The 21338-nt window shown below is 36.7% G+C and overlaps 1 protein-coding gene across 3 annotated transcripts in view; it reads left to right on the top strand.

Annotated features, from left to right (window-relative positions):
• Positions 1–20054, top strand: part of LOC136037266 (protein zwilch homolog) — an 82415-nt gene extending 62361 nt beyond the window's left edge. For all 3 annotated transcript variants that reach the window (XM_065719901.1, XM_065719900.1, XM_065719902.1), the window contains exons 10-12: positions 7336–7612; positions 11650–11771; positions 19908–20054. In XM_065719901.1, coding sequence (XP_065575973.1) covers positions 7336–7612; positions 11650–11771; positions 19908–19981 — 473 coding nt within the window. In that variant the 3' untranslated portion in view covers positions 19982–20054. The remainder of the gene's footprint in view (positions 1–7335; positions 7613–11649; positions 11772–19907) is intronic.
• Positions 20055–21338: the final 1284 nt, after the last annotated feature.

Raw genomic sequence — 21338 nt, forward strand, 5'->3', positions numbered from 1 at the left:
CGAGGAACTACCAGAGCAACGCGGAAGCAGACTTGCTGCTAAAAGAGAAAGTGAAAAAAGAAGGCGTGCCGAGGAATTACAAGAACAGCAAGAAATCAGGCTTGCTGCTGATAGAGAAAGTAAGAAAAGAAAGCGTGCCGAGGAATCACAAGAATAGCAAGAAATCAGGCTTGCTGCTGATAGAGAAAGTAAGAAAAGAAAGCGTGCCGAGGAATCAGAGCAACCTGAAAGTTATCGCCTGGCATTCAGGTACAACCCAGTCGATGATTATAGCTTGAGTAGATGTGTTCAAATCGGGACAATGTCTAAAATTTGTCCCTATTGCAAGGCCTTGAAATTCAATGGTGAAACAATGGGAATGTGTTGCGCCTCAGGAAAAGTTAAACTTCCTCTATTGGCTGCACCACCAGAGCCATTGAAGACTTTCCTTACTGGAACTACGTCAGAATCTAAGCGTTTTTTGTCACAAATCAGAAAATACAACTCATCTTTCCAAATGACGTCGTTTGGAGCCCAAATCAATTTATGTCTACTTTCAAAGTAAAAGGGCAAATTTATCATAGAGCAGGGTTCCTTCTACCATTCTCAGGCGAGAATCATAAATTTTTACAATTGTACTTCATCAGTGATAGAAATTCTGAATTGAATGCACGTTGCGAAATTTCTCCCAACGTTGAAAGGACAATCGTTTCCCAATTGCAACATCTTTTCCACGAAAATAATAATTTAGTGCGTCTGTTCAAAACAGCCATCGATTTGATGCCTACTGATACGCATAAAATTGTTATTTCCGCTGACAAAACGCCTCCTGGCCAACATGTGCGTAGATACAATGCTCCAACTATCGACGAAGTGGCAATCGTTATGGTCCGTGATCAGTTTTTACCTCGAGATATTATTCTTCATAAGCGAAACGCTCAGTTGTTAAGAATTGCTGAAACTCATCGATGCTACGATGCCCTCCCTACAATATCCTATCATTTTTGGGATGGAGCCGACGGCTATCACTTTAATATTAAATTGATGAATCCAGCCACTAACAAAGAAATGCAGTGCAATGCATTATTATTCCTATAGACTAATGATTCGGCAGGATGAAGAAAATTATATTTTAAAATGCCGTGAATTGTTTCACCAATTTGTCGTTGATATGTATGCTAAAATTGAATCAGAACGTTTGCTATATATCCGCCTGAATCAGACCAAGCTCCGCTCTGAACAATACATTCATTTGCGAGATGCAGTTATAAATGACGGTAATACCACAAACGTTGGAAGATTAACAATTACTCAGTGGAATGACAAAAACGAGGTTTGCCACACGCACATATACTAATCTGGCTACATAAAAAAATTACTTCGAACGAAATTGATGATGTGATTTCCGCTGAAATACCTGATAAAAATGTCGATAAGGGGTTACATGATATTATTGTAAAAAATATGATACATGGACCTTGCGGTGCACTGAACGAAAATTCACCATGCATGGCCAAAGGAAGGTGCACAAAGCAATATCCTCGACTTTTAGTATCAAACACAATTACTGGCAATGATGGTTACCCACAATATAGAAGAAGATCTACTGAAGATGGCTGTAAAACAGCAATAATAAAGAAGCGTAACTGTACCACCATCGAAGTAGATAACCAGTGGGTTGTTCCATATTCCCCATTATTATCAAAAACATTTAATGCACACATAAACGTTGAATACTGTAACTCCGTAAAGGCAATCAAATACATATGTAAATACGTCAACAAAGGCAGTGACATGGCAGTTTTTGGCTTGCAGCCCGAAATCAAAAATTTCGACGAAATCGTACAATATCAGGCTGGAAGATACATAAGCAGTAATGAAGCTGTTTGGCGAATTCTTTCATTTCCGATACATGAACGTAGTCCAGCTGTTGTTCACTTAGCGGTACATTTACAGAATGGTCAACGTGTTTATTTCACGGAAACCAACGTGCAACAAAGAGTCCTGAATCCACCGGATACAACATTAACAGCTTTTTTTTCGCTTTGCAAAAATGATTCTTTTGCAAAAAAACTGCTGTATACTGAAGGGCCTTCGTATTACACGTGCAATACTAAAAATAAAGTATTTGAACGTCGAAAACAGGGTAAGTCAGTCGACGGCCAACCTACCATCTTCAAAGATACCACGATAGGAAGACTCTACACCGTTCACCCCAATCAACATGAATGCTTCTTTCTACGCCTGCTTTTGGTGAATGTACCCGGTCCGACATCCTTTGAGTATTTGAGAACTGTAAACGGTACTATACATGACACTTACCGTAGTGCATGCCAAGCTCTGAATTTATTGGAGAATGACCAACACTGGGATAACTGCATCAATGACGCGTGCGAAACGTCAACCACAAGTCAAATTCGTGCATTGTTTGGCATCATTTTAACAACTTGCTCTCCATCAGCTCCTACAGAGTTATGGGAAAAATATCCGAAGATATACTCCATCGAAAACAGTTAGAGACGTCAGATATGAATTTTGATTTTACATCAGAAATTTATAACTACACTTTAGTTATTATAGAAGATTTGTGCGTACGTATGGCAAACAAACCTCTTCAGGATTTGGGAATGCATTCACCTAACCGTATCGCTGCTGTTTCGACATGTGTAGAATTGGATCGTGAACAAAGTTACAGTACGAGTGATCTATTGTCGTATGTACAAAATAACATTTCCAAGTTAACGTCGGAACAAAAAGACATTTATGATACGATAATGCATTGTGTCGATAACAACGTTGGAGAAATTTTCTTTTTGGATGCGCCAGGAGGTACTGGTAAAACATTTGTGATAAAACTGATTCTGGCATCAATTCGATCAAAAAATGATATAGCGTTGGCAATTGCGTCGTCCGGAATAGCCGCAACATTGCTGCCTGGTGGAAGAACTGCTCATTCCGCTTTGAAATTGCCTCTGAATTTGCATTCTACAGAAACTCCCACGTGCAATATTTCCAAATCATCTGGGATGGGTAAAGTATTGCAGCAATGCAAACTTATTATTTGGGATGAGTGCACAATGGCACACAAAAAATCGCTCGAGGCTCTGGATCAATGCTTGAAAGATTTGAGAGGGAAGTCGAAACCCTTTGGCAGCACATTAATATTGCTTGCGGGAGATTTCAGGCAAACATTACCTATAATACCTAGATCAACTCCTGCAGACGAAATGGATGCTTGCCTGAAAAATTCTAATTTATGGGCGCACGTAAAAATATTAAAATTAACTACAAATATGCGTGTCCGATTGCAAAACGATGACTCTGGTCAAACATTTTCAGATCAATTGCTGGCAATTGGAAACGGAAAGCTCCCAGTAGACTCAATTTCAGGACGTATACAACTACCTGCTGATTTCTGTAATTTAGTGACGTCCAAAAATGAATTGATTGAAAAAGTATTTCCGAATATTCTAAAAAATTATAAAAATAATAAATGGCTAAGTGAAAGAGCGATTCTCGCACCCAAAAATATAGACGTCCACGAAATCAACAATATTGTTTTGACCAAGATTCGAGACCAGGCAGTCCTTTACAAGTCAGTCGACACAGTTTTGGAACCAAATGAAGCGGTTAATTATCCATCTGAATTTTTAAATTCCATAGATCTTTCAGGGTTTCGTACCAATAATACTTTTAAGAAATATAAACCCACCAAAGCTTTGCAATGGCACTCGACTTGCCGTAAAAAAAAACAATGGAAAACCTAATAGAGGCCACAATCTTGACAGGGCCTTTTGAGGGTGAGGCTGTTCTTATTCCTCGCATTCCCATGATTCCAACGGATCTGCCTTTTCAATTTAAAAGATTGCAATTCCCAATTCGATTAGTATTTGCAATCACCATTAACAAAGCTCAAGGTCAATCATTAGAAAAATGTGGTATAGATCTTAATACTGATTGTTTTTCCCATGGACAATTGTACGTTGCATGTTCGAGGGTCGGTAAACCTGACAATCTATTTATATGCAGCGACAATTGGACAGCGAAGAATGTTGTATATTCGCAAGTTTTACGCAGTTAATTTGTATTGCATCTATCTATCTATCTATCTATATAAAAACGAGTTGTGTGTATGCATGTTTGTTTGTTTGTAAAAAGAGCGTTTGCATATGACGTCATTATTAGTGCATACGGCTTTGTATATGCACAGACAATGGGAAAGCCAAGAATGTTGTATATTCGCAATTTTTACGTAGTTTGAAACACATATATAAATCTATCTATATTCACAGGTGGGACACAGGGACACAACGACAATGGCGCGTAACTAATATGGCGCGTAACGACTTACGCGCGCGGGGGGGCGCGAAGCGCCCCACCAACTAGGTGTTGGGCTGACGCGAAGCGCCACCCCAACAGCTAGTATATATATATATATATATATATATATATATATATATATATATATATCTATATATATAAAAATAAGTTGTCTGTGGATGGATGGATGGATGGATGTGTGGATGGATGTGTCAGGTGACGTCACCTGAAAAAACTGGATTAGGTGACGTCAAAACTGAAAAAACTAAAAAAAGGCAAAAACTACAAAAAAAACTAAAAACTAATAAAAAAAATAAAAAAGCTAAAAAACTAAAAAAACTATAAAGGTAAAAACCAATAAAAAACTAAAAAAAAAACTGAAAAAACTAAAAAAAGGCAAAAACTACAAAAAAAAAACTAAAAACTAATAAAAAAAGTAAAAAAGCTAAAAAACTAAAAAAACTAAAAAAACTAAAAAAAGGTAAAAAACTAAAAAAAATAAAAAATAAAAAAAAACTAAAAAAAAGGAAAAAACTGAAAAATAAGCTAAAATAAAGGTAAAAACCAATAAAAAACTAAAAAAAAAAAGGAAAAAACTAATAAATGACGACACTCAAAGAGAAAGCGACCAGGACAAAAAACTAAAAAAAAAGGCAAAAACTACAAAAAAACTAAAAACTAATAAAAAAAATAAAAAAGCTAAAAAACTAAAAAAACTAAAAAAAGGTAAAAAACTAAAAAAACTAAAAACTAAAAAAAAACTAAAAAAGGTAAAAACTAAAAGAACTAAAAAAGAAAAAAATAAATGACGACACTCAAAGAGAAAGCGACCAGGACAAAAGGAATGTTCGATTAGCAATCAACAAAGCACCGGGACACAGGGAGTATAAATGACGACCAGGACACAAGTAAAAAAAAAAATTAACAAAACTAAAAAGAAGGTAAAAACTACAAAAAAACTAAAAAGAAAAAAAAACTAAAAACTAATAAAAAAACTAAAAAATCTAAAAATCTAAATAAACTAAAAAAGAAAAAAAAAGGAAAAAAATAAAGGAGAAAAACAAAACTAAAAAACGAATGTATATACAGACCGGTACACCGGAATCTAAAAATCTAAATAAGCTAAAAAAGAAAAAAAAAGGAAAAAAATAAAGGAGAAAAACAAAACTAAAAAACGAATGTATATACAGACCGGGACACCGGGATACAAATGATGACCGGGACCCGGGACACAGGGAATATAAATGACGACCGGGACACAGGGACACAACTACAACGGGGACACCGGGGGAAACAGGGGGATAACCTGACAATCTATTTATATGCAAAGACAATGGGACAGCAAAGAATGTTGTATATTCGCAAGTTTTACGTAGTTAAAACCATATATATATATATATATCTATATTCACAGGTGGGACATAGGGACACAACTACAATGGCGCGTAACTATTATGGCGCGTAACGACTTACGCGCGCGGGGGGGCTTGGGGGGGGCGCGAAGCGCCCCCACCAACTAGGTGTTGGGGTGGCGCGAAGCGCCACCCCAACAGCTAGTATATATATATATATATATATATATATCTTCTTCTATATATATAAAAATAAGTTGTCTGTCTGTCTGTGGATCAGGTGACGTCATGTTTCTGTGTTGACTGACGTCATGTTTTCGACTGACGAAATTACAGACCGGGACATCGGGACACAAATGACGACCGGGACACCGGCACAAAGGGAATATAAATGACGACCGGGACACAAGGAATGTTCGATTAGCAATCACCATCAACAAAGCACCGGGACACAGGGAGTATAAATGATGACCAGGACATAAGTAAAAAAAATTAAAAACTAAAAAAAAGGTAAAAACTACAAAAAAAACTAAAAAGAAAAAAAAACTAAAAACTAATAAAAAACTAAAAAAGCTAAAAAGCTAAAAAAAAAAACTAAAAAAGAAAATAGAATGAAAACGGAAAAAAAAATGAAAAATAAAGGAGAAAAACAAAACTAAAAAAAAGAAAAAAAAACTAAAAAAAGGTAAAAAACTAAAACCTAAAAAAAGACCAATTCAAAAACGAATGTATATACAGACCGGGACACAAATGACGACCGGGACACAGGGAATATAAATGACAACCAGGACACTCAAAGAGAAATTACAGACCGGGACACCGGAACACAAATGACGACCGAGACAAAAATGACGACCGGGACACCGCGACACAGGGAATATAAATTACGACCGCGACACTCAAAGAGAAATTACAAACTGGGACACCGGGACACAAATGATGACCGGGACACAGGGAAACAACAACAACGGGGACGCCGGGGGGCACAGGGGGATATATAAATGACGACAGGGACACAGGGAATGTTCGATTAGCAATCACCATCAACAAAGCTCAAGGGCAATCATAAGAATAATGAGGTATAGATCTGAACTCATGGACAATTATATGTTGCATGTTCAAGAGTCGGTAAACCTGACAATCTATTTATATGCACAGACAATGGGACAGGCAAGAATGTTGTACATTCGCAAGTTTTACGTAGTTAAAAATATATATATATATATATATCTATCTATATTCACAGGTGGGACACGGGGACGCAACTACAATGGCGCGTAACTAATATGGCGCGTAACGACTTGCGCGCGCGGGGGGGGCTGGGAGGGCCGCGAAGCGCCCCCACCAACTAGGTGTTGGGGTGGCGCGAAGCGCCACCCCAACAGCTAGTATATATATATATATATATATGACGTTACCCTTGTTTTTTTTTCTGAAAAATAATTGATCTATTGGGCCTATGTGGTCAGAAAATATTTTTCCGATAACCAAGTTTCAAAATATGTGGATTGCTATATCTTAATATTTAAAGCTAAGTTTTCCATGTCGTAAAACGTTATTTATCTAAGATATTTTAGGCTAAAAGTCTTTGGATCCAATAATTACAATTTAATTACCTATGTCGGAGAAATAGTATTTCTGGTTTACGGAAATATTTTCCCCTTAGAATTTCTATTTATTTTAGGCGCGAATTTGGCCAACAAGGAAGAAATTCTATCAGCCCTTCCTGATTCAATAAATTCTGACTTCATTGAGTATGCAAATGAATCCGTCAAGGTTCTCAAACGCTTTCATTTGGTGCTGGAAATGTCTTCTTTGATAATGAAGAATCTCAAAATTCCTCAAGCCAAAGTTGTTAATGTTATGGATAAAATATTTGCTTCACTGAAAGTTGACGATAAAGGTTTTACGTCTGTTGATTTTGACATTCCCATGGGTTTTTTGGCAGAGCTATTAAAAAGGTAATGTCTTGTTGACTTACGATACGTAGAAAATATATTGTTTGTTTCTTTTTGTATTGGTAGAGAAGTATTGGATTGGTGGAATCTGTGACACTAGGATCCTTTTGTTCGACCACATGGCCAGTTCAACAAAAAACGACGAAGAACGAATTTCTAGACGATACGTGGCATATTTATTCCATATTAACGCAGTTGAGACTTGGTGTTGCAAATCGTTGTTAATTTAAGTTTATTGATTTATTTTTTATAGTTTTGTCTATATTTGCTTATTTTTATTTTTATTTAGATTTTTGAAGATTGTTTTTAAAGAGATTCATCATATTCGTCATTTACTCTCCTTTTTCAAGTTTTTTGCCAAACTGTTTTGTAGAGAAATATCAACCCATTAAATAGATAATTTATTTACCTTTTATAAGAAACTCTAATAAAAATCTATTGACAATTTTGAGATAATTTTTTTAATGTTTTTTTTTTTCGAATGAATAATAATGAGCGAGTGCTTCTGATCTGACTTTTATTGTGCTGAATTCAACCATCTCTTGGCTGAATCCCGTCTCGTAAACTATAGGTTTGGCTTAATAGTTCTTGCTATAGCATCAGGACGTTTTTTGCGAACTGGCTAGTGAAGCCTGCGACTGGCTTAGCTTTCCATCTGATATTTGCCAGTATACGAAGACCTATTTTTTCGAAAAGACAAGAATTGAGAAGACTTGAGAAATGAATTCTGGCGTTAGTGGAATGTGTTTCTGCTTAGTAATTTTGACTCTTTTCTTTATTTTGGTGTACTTTGTCCTAAGTACCAGGGCAAAGACTACGAGAGAACATGGTATGAGTCAATTTTAAAATAATTTACTTTTCCAGTTGATATTTGTGATAATTTTTGTAGCCGGTCTTGTGAGCCAGCTTCGCTTTCATCTGATATTCGTGATTATGGGAAAGATACAAGGCCGATATTGTAAAAGGACTAGAAATGCCTAGAATTGAAAATTGAATCCTGATGGTAACTAAATGTGTCTTTGGTTAGAAAGTTTTAGAGCAGAATCCGAATTACTGCACTCATAGCTTTATAAAAAGCTTACATTTTTCATTTATTTTCTTTTTTTCTTAATCAATAGCCTAAGGAAACAAAACAGGGGTGTATCCTCTCCTATTTGAGGTGAAGATGTCTCAGATGTCTTCATACTCTTTCTATTAGATTACGATTTAACAAAGGAACCCATCAGGTTTTTAAATGCTAGGATATATTATCCTATGTCTTCATATACTTTTTATTAGATTACAATTTGACAAAGGAATCCATCAGGTTTTAAATGCTAGGATATATTAGCCTATGTGTTCCTACCCTATGTGCTATCCCACTATCCTATGCATTATGTCGATTATTTGGTGACTTTTGTCCTACTAAACGTGGAAAAGGCTATGTGAGAACATGGCATCATATGAGAAATTTAATTTTCAAATATTTTTTTTTTCAGTCGTTACTTTCGATAATTTTTACTAGCAGGTCTATTCGAGCCATCCTATCTGATTTATTAGCGCAGTAGACTAGAAATCCTGAAAACATGGGTTCGAATCCTGGTGTCCTGGACTCTGTAAGCTTAACCAGAGTCTATTCGACTCTAAATGGGTACCTAGATAAATCTAGGGGAAGAACACGGGAAGCGCTGAATGATTTACACCCCAACCACGGATTGTACTCCCGATTGAAGGCAGTGAATTAGGAGACCGGTACCTGCGCAATGCTGACAGTTGGTTAGCACGTGAAAATATTTTCAGGTAAAGTCTTATAAGCCAGCTTTGCTTTCCATTGGATATTTGTGACTCCCACTTTCCAGTTGCAAAGACGTGGCCCGTCACAAATAAACCCCCACGGTTGAATTTGCTGGTTTTATTGTGTGACATTAACATAAGGGCGGTTTTCGCGAGACTTGCAGAAACACTTCCCTGCTCGGTCGCACGTCTCGAAAACTGTCGGAAAATGAAAATGACAAAATAGAAAGTGAATTTAGGAGCACGAAAACTGGTGGAATAACTTTCAGGACCACTATCTAGCCTATCTGCACTTTGTAATAAGAACTGACCCTCTTAATTTGTGCTACAAAAATGCTCTTTCACAAATCTAACCATGTTCTTTGGCCTTTTTGAAAATTACGCCACAAGTGTTGTTTCCAACTGCTTTTTCCGTGACCTGTCTGGATTCGATTTCCGAAAAAGTAGAAAGCGTTTCCAAGTCGTGAAAACTCGAACAAAAAAATATTCTTCTTCCTGTTCATCCACAGAAATACACGGAAAGTGACTCTGGATCAGCTGCCTATGTCGTGAAAACTCTCCATTGTACTGGTAATGTTCTTATTTTTCTTTTTTTTCAAATCAATAATAATAAACAGACAATTCTGGTCGAATTTTCAAGGTCAATTCAGATATGTTTTCTATTGTAGGGCTCCAATTCTTATACTGAGAGAAAAAATTGTAATTTTTAGTTTATTTACGAGTTAAAGAAAACTTATTTCATAAGAATTTAAATTCTTTTAAACTTATTTAAAACCACGAGTTAAAAATATCATTTGTTTACACTTATTATTTTCGACCTTTTAGTCTTCCGATTGATTATTATCGAATTGCATTTATTCTTGTGAAAATGTTTATACGTTTCATATATCTAACTTCTATATCCTTTTGGTTTAAACTGGAACCAGTTTGATTTTGAGTTCCAGGTCTAATTACTGTGGAAGTAGGACACACCTTGAACCATCACATACGAAAAACAGACATAAACAAACACAAAAACAGACAAGCAGTTGGAACATAGAACCTGAAGTGAGAGATAATAAACCGAAACAATTACTGATAATTTTCAGCTTTGAGGCTGGTAATTCCACATCCTTTCCATTTCCTTTATTACATCCTCTCTGCAAGATGTCGTTCCTATAAGCTTGTCTATTGAAAAAAGAATTGTCTTATCACTATCAAGTCTTGTATGATAATGTTTGTTTTATTCTCTTTGCTGGACCCCATCACCCGTTTTTGCTGTTTTATTGATACAAGAGGGGGAATTGGGAAGTTATGTTGTTGCACTGTCATTGCAAGCTTTTATATTGATAAAACTAGGAAGTGACTCAACTTTTGGAAGTGGTTGAAAAATGGCTCATAAACTCAGCGAGTTTATGTGACAAAAATACAACTCGGTGAGAGGAGAAAGACGAGTTAATAAATAAAATAATAATAAAAACTTTTGGACGATCTGAAAACATACCTTTTTAACAGCCTTATCATAGCCATTGCTTTGTATGGGTGTGAAACATGGACAATAAAAGCCGAAGACGAGCGTATCCTTCGCTCCGTAGAAGACTAAAACTACTAGACGTGAAGTTCGAAGAAAGCAAATGCGCTGGTTGGTTACGTTAAGAGAATGGACCCTATTCGACCACTCAAGATCTATCTCGAACGGATTGTTGAAGGGTGTCGACCACGGGGAAGACCTCGTAAGAGGTGGATTGACAACTTTGATCGGCAACATATCACCCAACTATCCAGAATTGCACATATTGAGAATATCGAGCACTGGTCCATGCAATTTTGAAATAAGTGGCTCCAAAACATCCCATGAGGATGGATGGGACTTAAGTTACCAAGTAAGTGAAAACTCTAGAAACTGTTGGGCAAAAACTTAAGTGATGGGAAAAACTTGACTTTATTCTAAGAATCAGGCAATAAATTTATAAATAAAAGTATTGTTTCCTGTTTACAAAATCATTGACTAGTATTGTCGAACGTATTTACTTAGTTTTTTTATGGCACGAATTTTCCCCTTTTTTCTTATTTTTTTGTTTACTTTTTCTAAATCTTGATAAAATTTTCACTTAAGGATCATCTATCTGTCATCTTTTCCTTTTCTTTACAATTATACATAGAGTGGACTCAAAATTTTGTCAGTGAGTAATTAGTGAATAACCAATACTTTATTGGCAAAAAAGCAGAAAAAATTTAGTTTTCAAGGTTCGATTTAGGGACTAATTTCATTGCAATCTATCTTTCAGTGGGATATTGGAGCCTATCGTTTGGCAGTCCATCATAACATCAGAAAATGTCAAGAAAAATGTCACCACCTCATGGTGCTTTACCATGGCTGATTCTTCAGATAGCAAAAACAACGTGTCCGGTAAGAATGAAAGATTTTTGACTACCTGCATTAGGCACACATAAAAGGAAGCCTCTGACAATCCCCCTCCTCACTGAGAAACCTCAAGATTGTCTCTACAATTTCATATAAAATTTGCCTATTTTCGTTTTTCTGAAGTTGTGCCCCCGTTTTCCTTTCCCCTTCTAAAACGTCTGGCCCCATTTGAAGGAATTGCCTCCGTCCATTTTGACCAATTTACTTTTGTGGTCTTTTTTTTTACCTTTTATGGCTTTTTTTCTAAAAACTTATATTTTCTTGTTAACGACTCACATGGTGAGTCTAAGAAGGAAAAATTTAATAACTCACAAAGTCAAATAATACCAATGAAACCCGATTATCTCAAGATGCTCTGGATGTCTAAAGACAATTCACGCTCCTCTAATATGTCACCTCCTCCCTCATCACGCGTGTCGGAGGTCTTTCGCCTGATAGAAACCGTCCGTTTTAATGGATTTACTGAAGATGCTTTAAAGCCTGATATTTTTCCTTGGGGCAATTTTGTATGCCAACTAATCATAGACATAAATGAAGCTATTTAATATACACTTTGATAATATTAGCAAGATTGTGTAAATTAATTTTTAATGAAGTTCTACCTAATTTATTTTAATCTTACATTTCTCCTCTTTATGCCACTTTTAGCAACTTTTGAGTCCTTTTTTATGCTTCTTCGTCGATCTTAACAATTATTTCTATTTTTATTCTGAAGATAACAACTCTCACTCAATTACTTATTGAAAATGGCTGCTACTGCAGGGGCGGATCCAGCCTTTCGTTCTAGGGGGGGGTGATTCTTACCGAAAAGAGTGGGGGTGGTGTCCTTTTTGTCGGCCACAAGGTTGACTTTATTCTTCACGTTTAAGTTTCCCTGGCGGTCTCTTGTTTAACAAAAATGTGGTTTTCATATATTACAATAATGATTACAAAACTGTATTTGATCAACTGACAGCTGTTTACAAGCAAAATTCAAGCTTCCTGGCTCCACTGCTCGCAAATCAGTCGATTACTCTGTCAATGCTGATATCGATGTCGCGGTGCTCATTAAGGAGGGCCAGACCACTGAGTCTAGTTTGCCCCATCTGTACTCTGAGCCAGGTTTTCAGTTTGCGTAAAGTTGAAAAGCTACGTTCGGCAGATGCCACACTCACCGGAAGAGATATAAATATCAAGAAGTGATCTGACATAAGGATATAGGTGTGTGTCACATTCCTTGGCAGTTTCTTCCACTGAACTAGGAAAAATACCTCCTTCTCTCTTAACTCGAAGCCATCTACTTCTCCACACATGCACCTCTGCCGAAATAAGTATTACCCTGGTAGACGGCACGGTTAAGCCAAAAAGTTGACCGTACATGCTAGAGATCTCTTTGACGGAAGATTGCAGCAAATCATCAGTACAATTCACAATATTTGATGGCAGCAGTACGGTTAACCGGAAAGAGTTCAGCGTGTCTCTTGAGAATCGGCTCTTTAAGTCACTTATGACTTAGTCGAGCATAGGTATAAAAAGAACGTGTCGATAACATTCTTCAGGCATAGTATGAGGAGGATTATTTCGATAAGCCTGTCTTTGTGAAATCCTTGGAATTTCAACAGCCAATTGGATTTTATCTGACAATTCTTTTACTTGCTCGAATACTAATGCGAACTCTTCGTCACACGTTTCCCGTCGCTTTGCTATAACATCCAAAAGATCGGAAACGTGGCCATCGGCAGTGCCCAAGTCAAAAGTCTTCTTCTGGAATAGCCGACTAGGAGGCAAGAGCGCAAATACTGTGTGGACACTGAAGGGAAACCACGAATTCCGAACTATGTAACGCTGTGACAAGCGTCTTTGCCTTCGGAGCGGTCACTGATTCACTCCAGTGACTAATGTGTTCCAAAGCCTGCATGATTTTTGGAAGTTCGGACAAAAACTGCATAAGTGACTCGTGTCGCTCGATCCACCTCGTCTCGCCGATTCCCATGAGCTGAGCTTTTAAAACCTTATTCAAGAAGTAATTTCTCTTCGCAGATGCATTAAAAAATGCAACAACTTCTTTTATAATGCCTATGGCATTTCTGATGCTCGAAATAGCTGAGCTTCTTGACAAAGAAAGGTTCAGGGCGTGGTTAAAGCAGGGACAACGAGACGCATTTTTAACTTTTTTCTGAAATTCAATTACAGCACCACAGTTATTGGATACCATCATTGCAAACCCATCCGTACCGATTCCAACACAGTCGAGTAAATTCAAACCCATTTCTTCTAAAAGGCTTAGAACTAGCTGGCCAGTCACTTTTCCGTTGACAGTCGGCTCTTTGTCTGCAGTGGAAAGTTCAAAGGTGGCATGATGAACGTCAACAGAACCTATGAAGTCCTCGCATCTATGGTTATCGAAGGCATAGCAGAGAGCTAAACTAAGTTGCGATGAATGTGATACATCTGTCGTCTCATCGAAAGTGATGCTGTAAAGTGATGCTTCCAGAATCGGCTTAAGCCTCTCTCGGTTTTCTGTTACTTGCTTCATTTGCTGTTCGTTGACGCAATTATTAACAGATTGGTTCTGTTACTGGGAAGTATCTTGTACTGTCAGGTCTCCATCTTTTCCCGGTTACTTAGCAAATTTTGTGACAGGCTTTGTGACCAGCTTTTGTAGGGGAACCTGTCTGTTTGAACCCCCGCTAGCCCCAGTTACAAAAAGAGGGCAGTATTTGCAAAAAAGGCCTTTCTGGGCAGCAGAATATACAAGCCAGTGGAAACTCTGCAAATGAGAATCGTTCAAGTAATTTTTTTCGTCTTTTCCCCGCTTTAAATGAACAGAATATGGCATGTGGCATCCAATCGGGAGTTACCATGGCCTCTCCAGAAGCTCGCACTGTATTCGGTCGTCAATGGCATGTATTGTGCCGATTTGGATCCCAATATCGTTTTCCGGAAACAGGGTAGGGGGTGGGGGTGTTGTTGGATGATCACTCTGAACGCTAACAGGGTTAACAGAAGATTGCAAAGTGTTAGGAATTTGCCCGTGTTTGCCACTTCCAACAGAACTAGCTGAAGAGCTACTTACAGTTACAGTTGCACTATCCATTCTGCAAGACTTTGAAACGACAAAGCTGTCAAGCGTCTTTTGTCCGCGTTTTTCCGACATCAATATCGCTTAAACGACGAAAATCCTCGTGACACATGCACATTCAAATTTCATTATACACTGGAACGAAATGTTTTTTTTGACACTTCAGGTCCGGTTGTGTTGTGCAACCCAACCCACTTCCAGTGTTTACATCGAACAGGGAGGCAAGAACTAGCTAAAATTTACCGGGTGAACTGTTGCTATGCTATGAGATGACAAAAAATACTCGAGGCTAGCTTGATAGTGGAAAAGCTGTGGAATGAACATAATGTAAAAAGGTTTTATAGTCTAGTTACAGTAGTTAGAACATGCGTTAATGCAGACTTCCGTAAGTGCAGTAAAAAAAGTTTACAGCCCGTCTAGGGGGGCGATCGCCCCCTAACCCCCCCCCCCTGGATCCGCCCCTGTGCTACTGTGTGCTGTTTTCTTTAGTTTCAACAGCTGTATAATACGATTATGCATTTAAATTATTGATGCTTATATGTACACTCCTGAAAACGCTTTTTATAACATCATTTTTTAATAATTTTTTTTTTAATCATTGTTTAGTCGGATTGAGGGGTTTGCTAGGGACCACTCCTTTCCACCTCGGATAGCCTAGGTTGTCTTTGAAATTACAAAGACTAGCCATCATAATTATGTTGCGTATTTTAATTGTGCATGATAAAAGAGAAACGTTTGTCCAACATACTTGTCTTTTAGATTAACCCTAAATCAAATTAACATATTTTACTAAATTAACTACTACTACTAACAACAACTCACCGCAGCACCAAGCCGCCTGAGGCCAACACAGCTACGCACGCTCCTCCTCCATCTCAATCTATTCAAGGCCTCCCTCTTTACGCCCTCTCGGGAAGTTCCCATTTCCTTTAAATCTTCCTTTATGACACCCTCTCACCCAGACGAGGACGACATACTTTCCGTTTAGACCTAGACGGTTGGCCGAAAAGGACCATCTTCGGCAATCCGTCATCCTTCATCTGCAGAACTTGTTCTAGCCTTCTCAACCTTTCTTCCATGATAGCCCTAGAAAGCGGAATAGAACCAATTTTTCGTACAGCCTAGAGTTCGAAATACGGTCAATCAGCCGGGTACACAGAACAATCCGTAGGCAATTTCTCTGGAAAGCATCTAGTAACTCATCATCCGCTTTTTGGAGTACCCATGCTTCATAGCCATATTTGACCACTGTTATCACTGTACCTTCCAATATTTTAATCTTTGTTTATAGACTCATTTTCCTATTCTTCCAAACTTTTTTTTACCCTGAGCCTTGGCTATTCTACTTTTAAAATCTTCACTGCTCCCGCCGTCTTTACTAATAATACTACCCAGGTAAGTGAAGCTGCCCCCCTGATCAATCTTTTTGCAACTCAACTTCACCTTTTTATCTTCACTTATTCCTAGCCTTAGTAATTTAGTCTTCAATAACATTAATTTTCAAACCTATTCTATAATTATGAACTCGCTAAACCTCTAAAAGTCCATTCATTTTGCTCACATTTTCATCTAGGATGCTTAATTCATCAGCAGAATCTAAGTCCAGGAGATTTTTTCCTTCCCATTTGATTCCGTGGTCTCCCATTGCCTTCCCTGTGGTCCTTAAGACAAAGTCTATCAAAATGATCCATATAAAGGGCGATAGAACACAACCCTGCTTAATTCCTGCTTTAATACAAAACCAGCTGCTAACCTCATTTCCTACCTCAGCCGCAGCAGTGTTATTCTCGTACACAGTACTAGTCACTTTAATGTATTTGTCTGGTATACTTTACGAGGATAAGACCTTTGCTAAAGCTCTTCCATCAACAGAATCGAACGCTTGCTCATGATTAATAAAAGCTCATAATTATAAAACTGAGGACCAAAGGTGTTTAACAACTAAGGCATTTCTCAATTATGAACCTAAGAGTGAAAATTTCGTTGACAAATTAAATTGATCGTATTTTAGATAATTTCGACGAATATTTTAAAGTCGTAGTTTAAATACTTCTAAATTAATCATAAAACAAAATTGGGAGGAACAATGTCGAGACTGTTAAATTAATAAAGAAAAAACTACTTCACATACTCATGAGATACATGTGCTGCTTCACATACTATCACCCACTTATGAAATTTGACTAACAATGATAACATTAAGACCATAACAGGATATGGAAATAACATAAAAGACTATTTTGTACCCAGTAAAAGAATTGTCAATGTGGTTTCACACTTTCAACATTTCTGAAACACGGGGGGGGGGATAACTCCCTTTATTGAGTCCACACACTTTTGAGTTTAGTTAACCTTTGGGTTTAGTTCGGGTTTGTAATGACATAAAAATAGTAAATAAATCGTCACGTTTTGTATCAATTTGAATAATTTTGGCTAATTATCAATTCTGTTAATTTTCTTCAGTACGATCAAAGAAAGAGTTCTATTTTGCATCACCGTGTGATATATTTATCTAGGTAAGGGTATATCTCATTATCACCTTCTTTCTGTCGTTTATTTTTTAATATTTGGTGTCCTTTGACAAAAAAATGTGTTTACTATTTTTGTAAAGCCACAAATTTTTTTAAACCACCACAGCTATATACTGAAATTTTGGTATCCTTTTGATTTCTATATCTTATCTCTTGTTAAGTATATTTTTCGAGCTCATATTGCTACTGTTTGACCGTCTCATCTCTCGTGGTGGGCTTTTTGTGACAAACCTCATGGCTCTGGAAGAGTCGTTCACTTCGAGTATTTTTGTCTGCAAAATTAACCGCTCTAAATAAGGTTGGGTAAAGAGCTAATTACTTATAGAAATACGAAAGGTGTTAAGTGAAATTTCTCAAGATGATCACGAAAAGTAACAAATTGTTTTGCAATAATGCCTCCAAATATTTCTTGAGCTCCAATTGCGGTTTTCTGGCAATCTCAACTCTCATGGGGGGGCTTTTTTGACAATCTTCATGGCTCTGGAAGAGTCGTTCACTTATCTCTTATCTCTTCTTACTGTCTTAGGCTGATTTTTCATGTGTTGTAACTTTTTGTAAGAATTTTTTCCAGAAAATAGTCCTTCCGACTAATCTTGGCGACAAATTTGCGTGATAAAAATTATTGTGAGCAATTATTGTCAATGTACAGTAGATCGTTGGCTCAAATCCCTCTGAATGCATACTTTTGAAGACAATGGTCCATTAATGCCCAGCCATCTTCTCGAGCATGTTTTTGTTTGCATATATTAAAATAATCAAGCTGAAGCTCCTGATTTTAGAGTTTTTGCTAAAGTGGCCAACCATATTGGAGTACAGGCGTTCGAAAGTCAAGTTAATATTATTACATACACAGAAAAAAAGGAAGTTGTTATTTATGAAATTAAATTGCCTAAAATACTGTTGATTCTTCCTGAATTCCAGTGGTTATAATATATTCTTTTATAATGTAGGATAGTATATTTATAGTATAGAGCTGCTGAACAAAGAAGACTATTGCCATTTTTGGTTCTTAAGTTAACATCACCTCTACCCTTTAAAAGTAACTCTAGTTTCGACGTTATTTTTTCTTACTGTACATCAAAGTGGAGTTTCGCATCATTTGGTTTGTGTATGAATCCTACATCGTTTTCATAACTTCTATATTAGCTACTATTAACAGCCACATGAAGTGGCGTATTGGAACGCGTCCTATTTTTATTGTTAACTTTACAGTCGTAACTTAGAAGTAATTTAACAATTGCTATATGGCTGCCGAATAAAGTTAGACGAAGTAATCCGTATCCATTTGACCAATCTTTTGAGTAAGTTATACAAAAAACGTTTATTACCTCCTAGGATAGTATAGTATAAGATTGGTTTGATGAAAAGAAACACAGTTTTTATAATGTCTTTCGCAAAAGACTTAATTTTATTTTATTTTGGTATTGTATCGGATAAACGACGTTCCTTTACTACTAGGGTCCCTGCGTCTGTCCTTTAGTATGTTGCTGCGGCTTGATTTCACCTCTGGGTCTCTTACCAATTCCAAGCATTACCAAGCTAATTACCATATTATTAACACTCATTACCATATTACCCACTACACCACTGCAGGACTTTTATTTTATTTGTTTTAAGAGAGAAAAATAGGCTTGTTAATATAAATAAACAAAAAAAAAACAAGCAAATGACCCGAAGCAAAGCTTGTTTGGGCTTACAACCTCGATACACACACAAATAAATTACCCTGCATTTCGATTGATCTGGGATTACAGTTCAAAAAAGACAAAACAAAAAGAAACTAAAGCCACTTGACCAGTATCTTCTAAAACAAAACCAACATCTTGGCTCCACTTGAGGTCCACTCAACTATCAAAACCATAAAGAGAGTAAAACAACCATCAAAACCATTTAGAGAGTAAAAATATTAGGGCTTTGAACGTCTGGGTATTTTTGACGTCAAATATATGAAAAATTGATTAAGATAATAAAAATAAACGAACTTTGCCATTGTCCTGACCTATCTAATTTTTATTTTTTAACATCAGAAATTGAGCAATTATCTAGTGACGAACAAACTTATTAAATAAAAATAATCAGTAAGCGAAATACGATCCAATAGTATACAAATTATTATTGTAATTTTTCTCGGACAATGTGTTGCGTTTAATACGAAGCAGTTAAGAATCTTAGACTCACTTTATAGCTATCAAAAAAGAATTCCTTTCTCTAAAAGCTTAAATCAACGGATTTGTCAACAAACAAATTGCGTCGTGAAACTCCTAATACTTATCCTCAAGATTTTCAACCTTCATGGGTCTTTAAATTCAGTCAGAAGACGATTCATGGAAAATATACAGTGGACTGAGAGGAGAAATGCACTTTCCCGAAGTTATAGCCTTTCTGGATCGTCTTTTCACACTTAAAAATGGTAGTATGCCAATTTTCAGAAAATAAATGTCGTGCAGTTTCCGCGAAAAAATTTATGTATACAATTTTTGCTGGATCAGTGTGATAAGATCTAGTATTATTTATTTTTTCTCTTTTTAGGAAACGTGACCAACGCCATCAACATTGAGTATGATTGTATCAGAATGACTTGCATCCAGTTGAAAACAATTTAAAAATGTATCTTTAAATGTTTTACATACTCATTTTTGTCAGTCTTTGTACGACTAATAAAAGTATACTCTGCAAGGCAAGGGTTTACCCATATAATCTAGAATTATCGATGGCTAAGATCCAAAACTGTGTTCTGAATGTAAGGGTCTTATTATTATTATTATTTGGTTTTAACTTCCTTTTCTACAAATTTGTTAAGTCCAAAAATTTTCCCCAAATGTCGCAGCAAATACATATTTTAAGGGTACGAACTTGCTACTTTTTTATCTTGTTTTAGTCAAAAATCAAACAGAATGTTACAAATAGCTGAATACCAATTTTTAGTTATATTTGTGAAAGTCTTGTTTTACACAAGATACATTTGAACACACTTCTTAAATCGTCTATGTCAACAATCTCCCGTTTTGATTCTTACCACACAAAAACGTTACTTACCACACAAAACTAATAGGATTATACTATTTATAGCCACTTTTTGGCAACTAAAGAAAATTGGCCGGTCATTAAGGAAACTATTGGTCTTGTATCTGTATCTAGATAAGTTTGTATCCTAGTAGTAGTAAATTGCGTTGACGAGTTGTTTGAAGTAGTTATCTAGTTGTGTCAAGTTAAGTAGCTCATTTTATTTCCTAGGTGAAGAGGATACTGGGCTAGCCAAAGAATTTCCGTAATAAGAAAAGTTGATAGAATCGAACCCTGTGCTTAATAAAGCTATTTACTGTTAATTTCCGTAAATTTATCAATAGATAAGGCCTCTGATTGGTAGAAGGTAACTAACAATCTGATTGGTTGAAATATAATAGCAATGAGACCTTTAGTTAAAATAAGGTCTATTGAAGACGGGAAAAATAAAAATAGAAATTAAACATGGCATTGTCTGTTATTTATTCTTTCTCTGAAAGGACGCGGGTTCGAATCCCAGTGTACCCAATTGTTCAGTTAGGGACGGGAGTCAGTGGCGTGACTCTGTAAGCTTAGCCAGAGTCGACCCAGCTTTAAATGGGTACCTGGTGAAATCTGGGGAAGGTAAACAGGAAGGGTGTGCGAAAGCACAGGATGGTTGGCCCCCAACCCCCCATTGCACTTCCTGGCTGAAGGGCCAAGAAACGGAGATCAGCACCGCCGGTAGGGACTGTAAAGTCTAATGCCGTATCCTATTCTTTCTCTTCAGCACTAAGTAGGCGTAATAGCTGCCTAGATATAATCTATATATATAAAAATAAGTTGTCTGTCTGTGGATGGATGGATGGATGTGTCAGGTGACGTCACCTGAAAAAACTGGATTAGGTGACGTCAAAACTGAAAAAACTAAAAAAAGGCAAAAACTACAAAAAAAACTAAAAACTAATAAAAAAAATA

This window comes from Artemia franciscana, chromosome 16 (genome assembly GCF_032884065.1).
Source record: "Artemia franciscana chromosome 16, ASM3288406v1, whole genome shotgun sequence".
Taxonomy (NCBI): Eukaryota; Metazoa; Arthropoda; class Branchiopoda; order Anostraca; family Artemiidae; genus Artemia; species Artemia franciscana.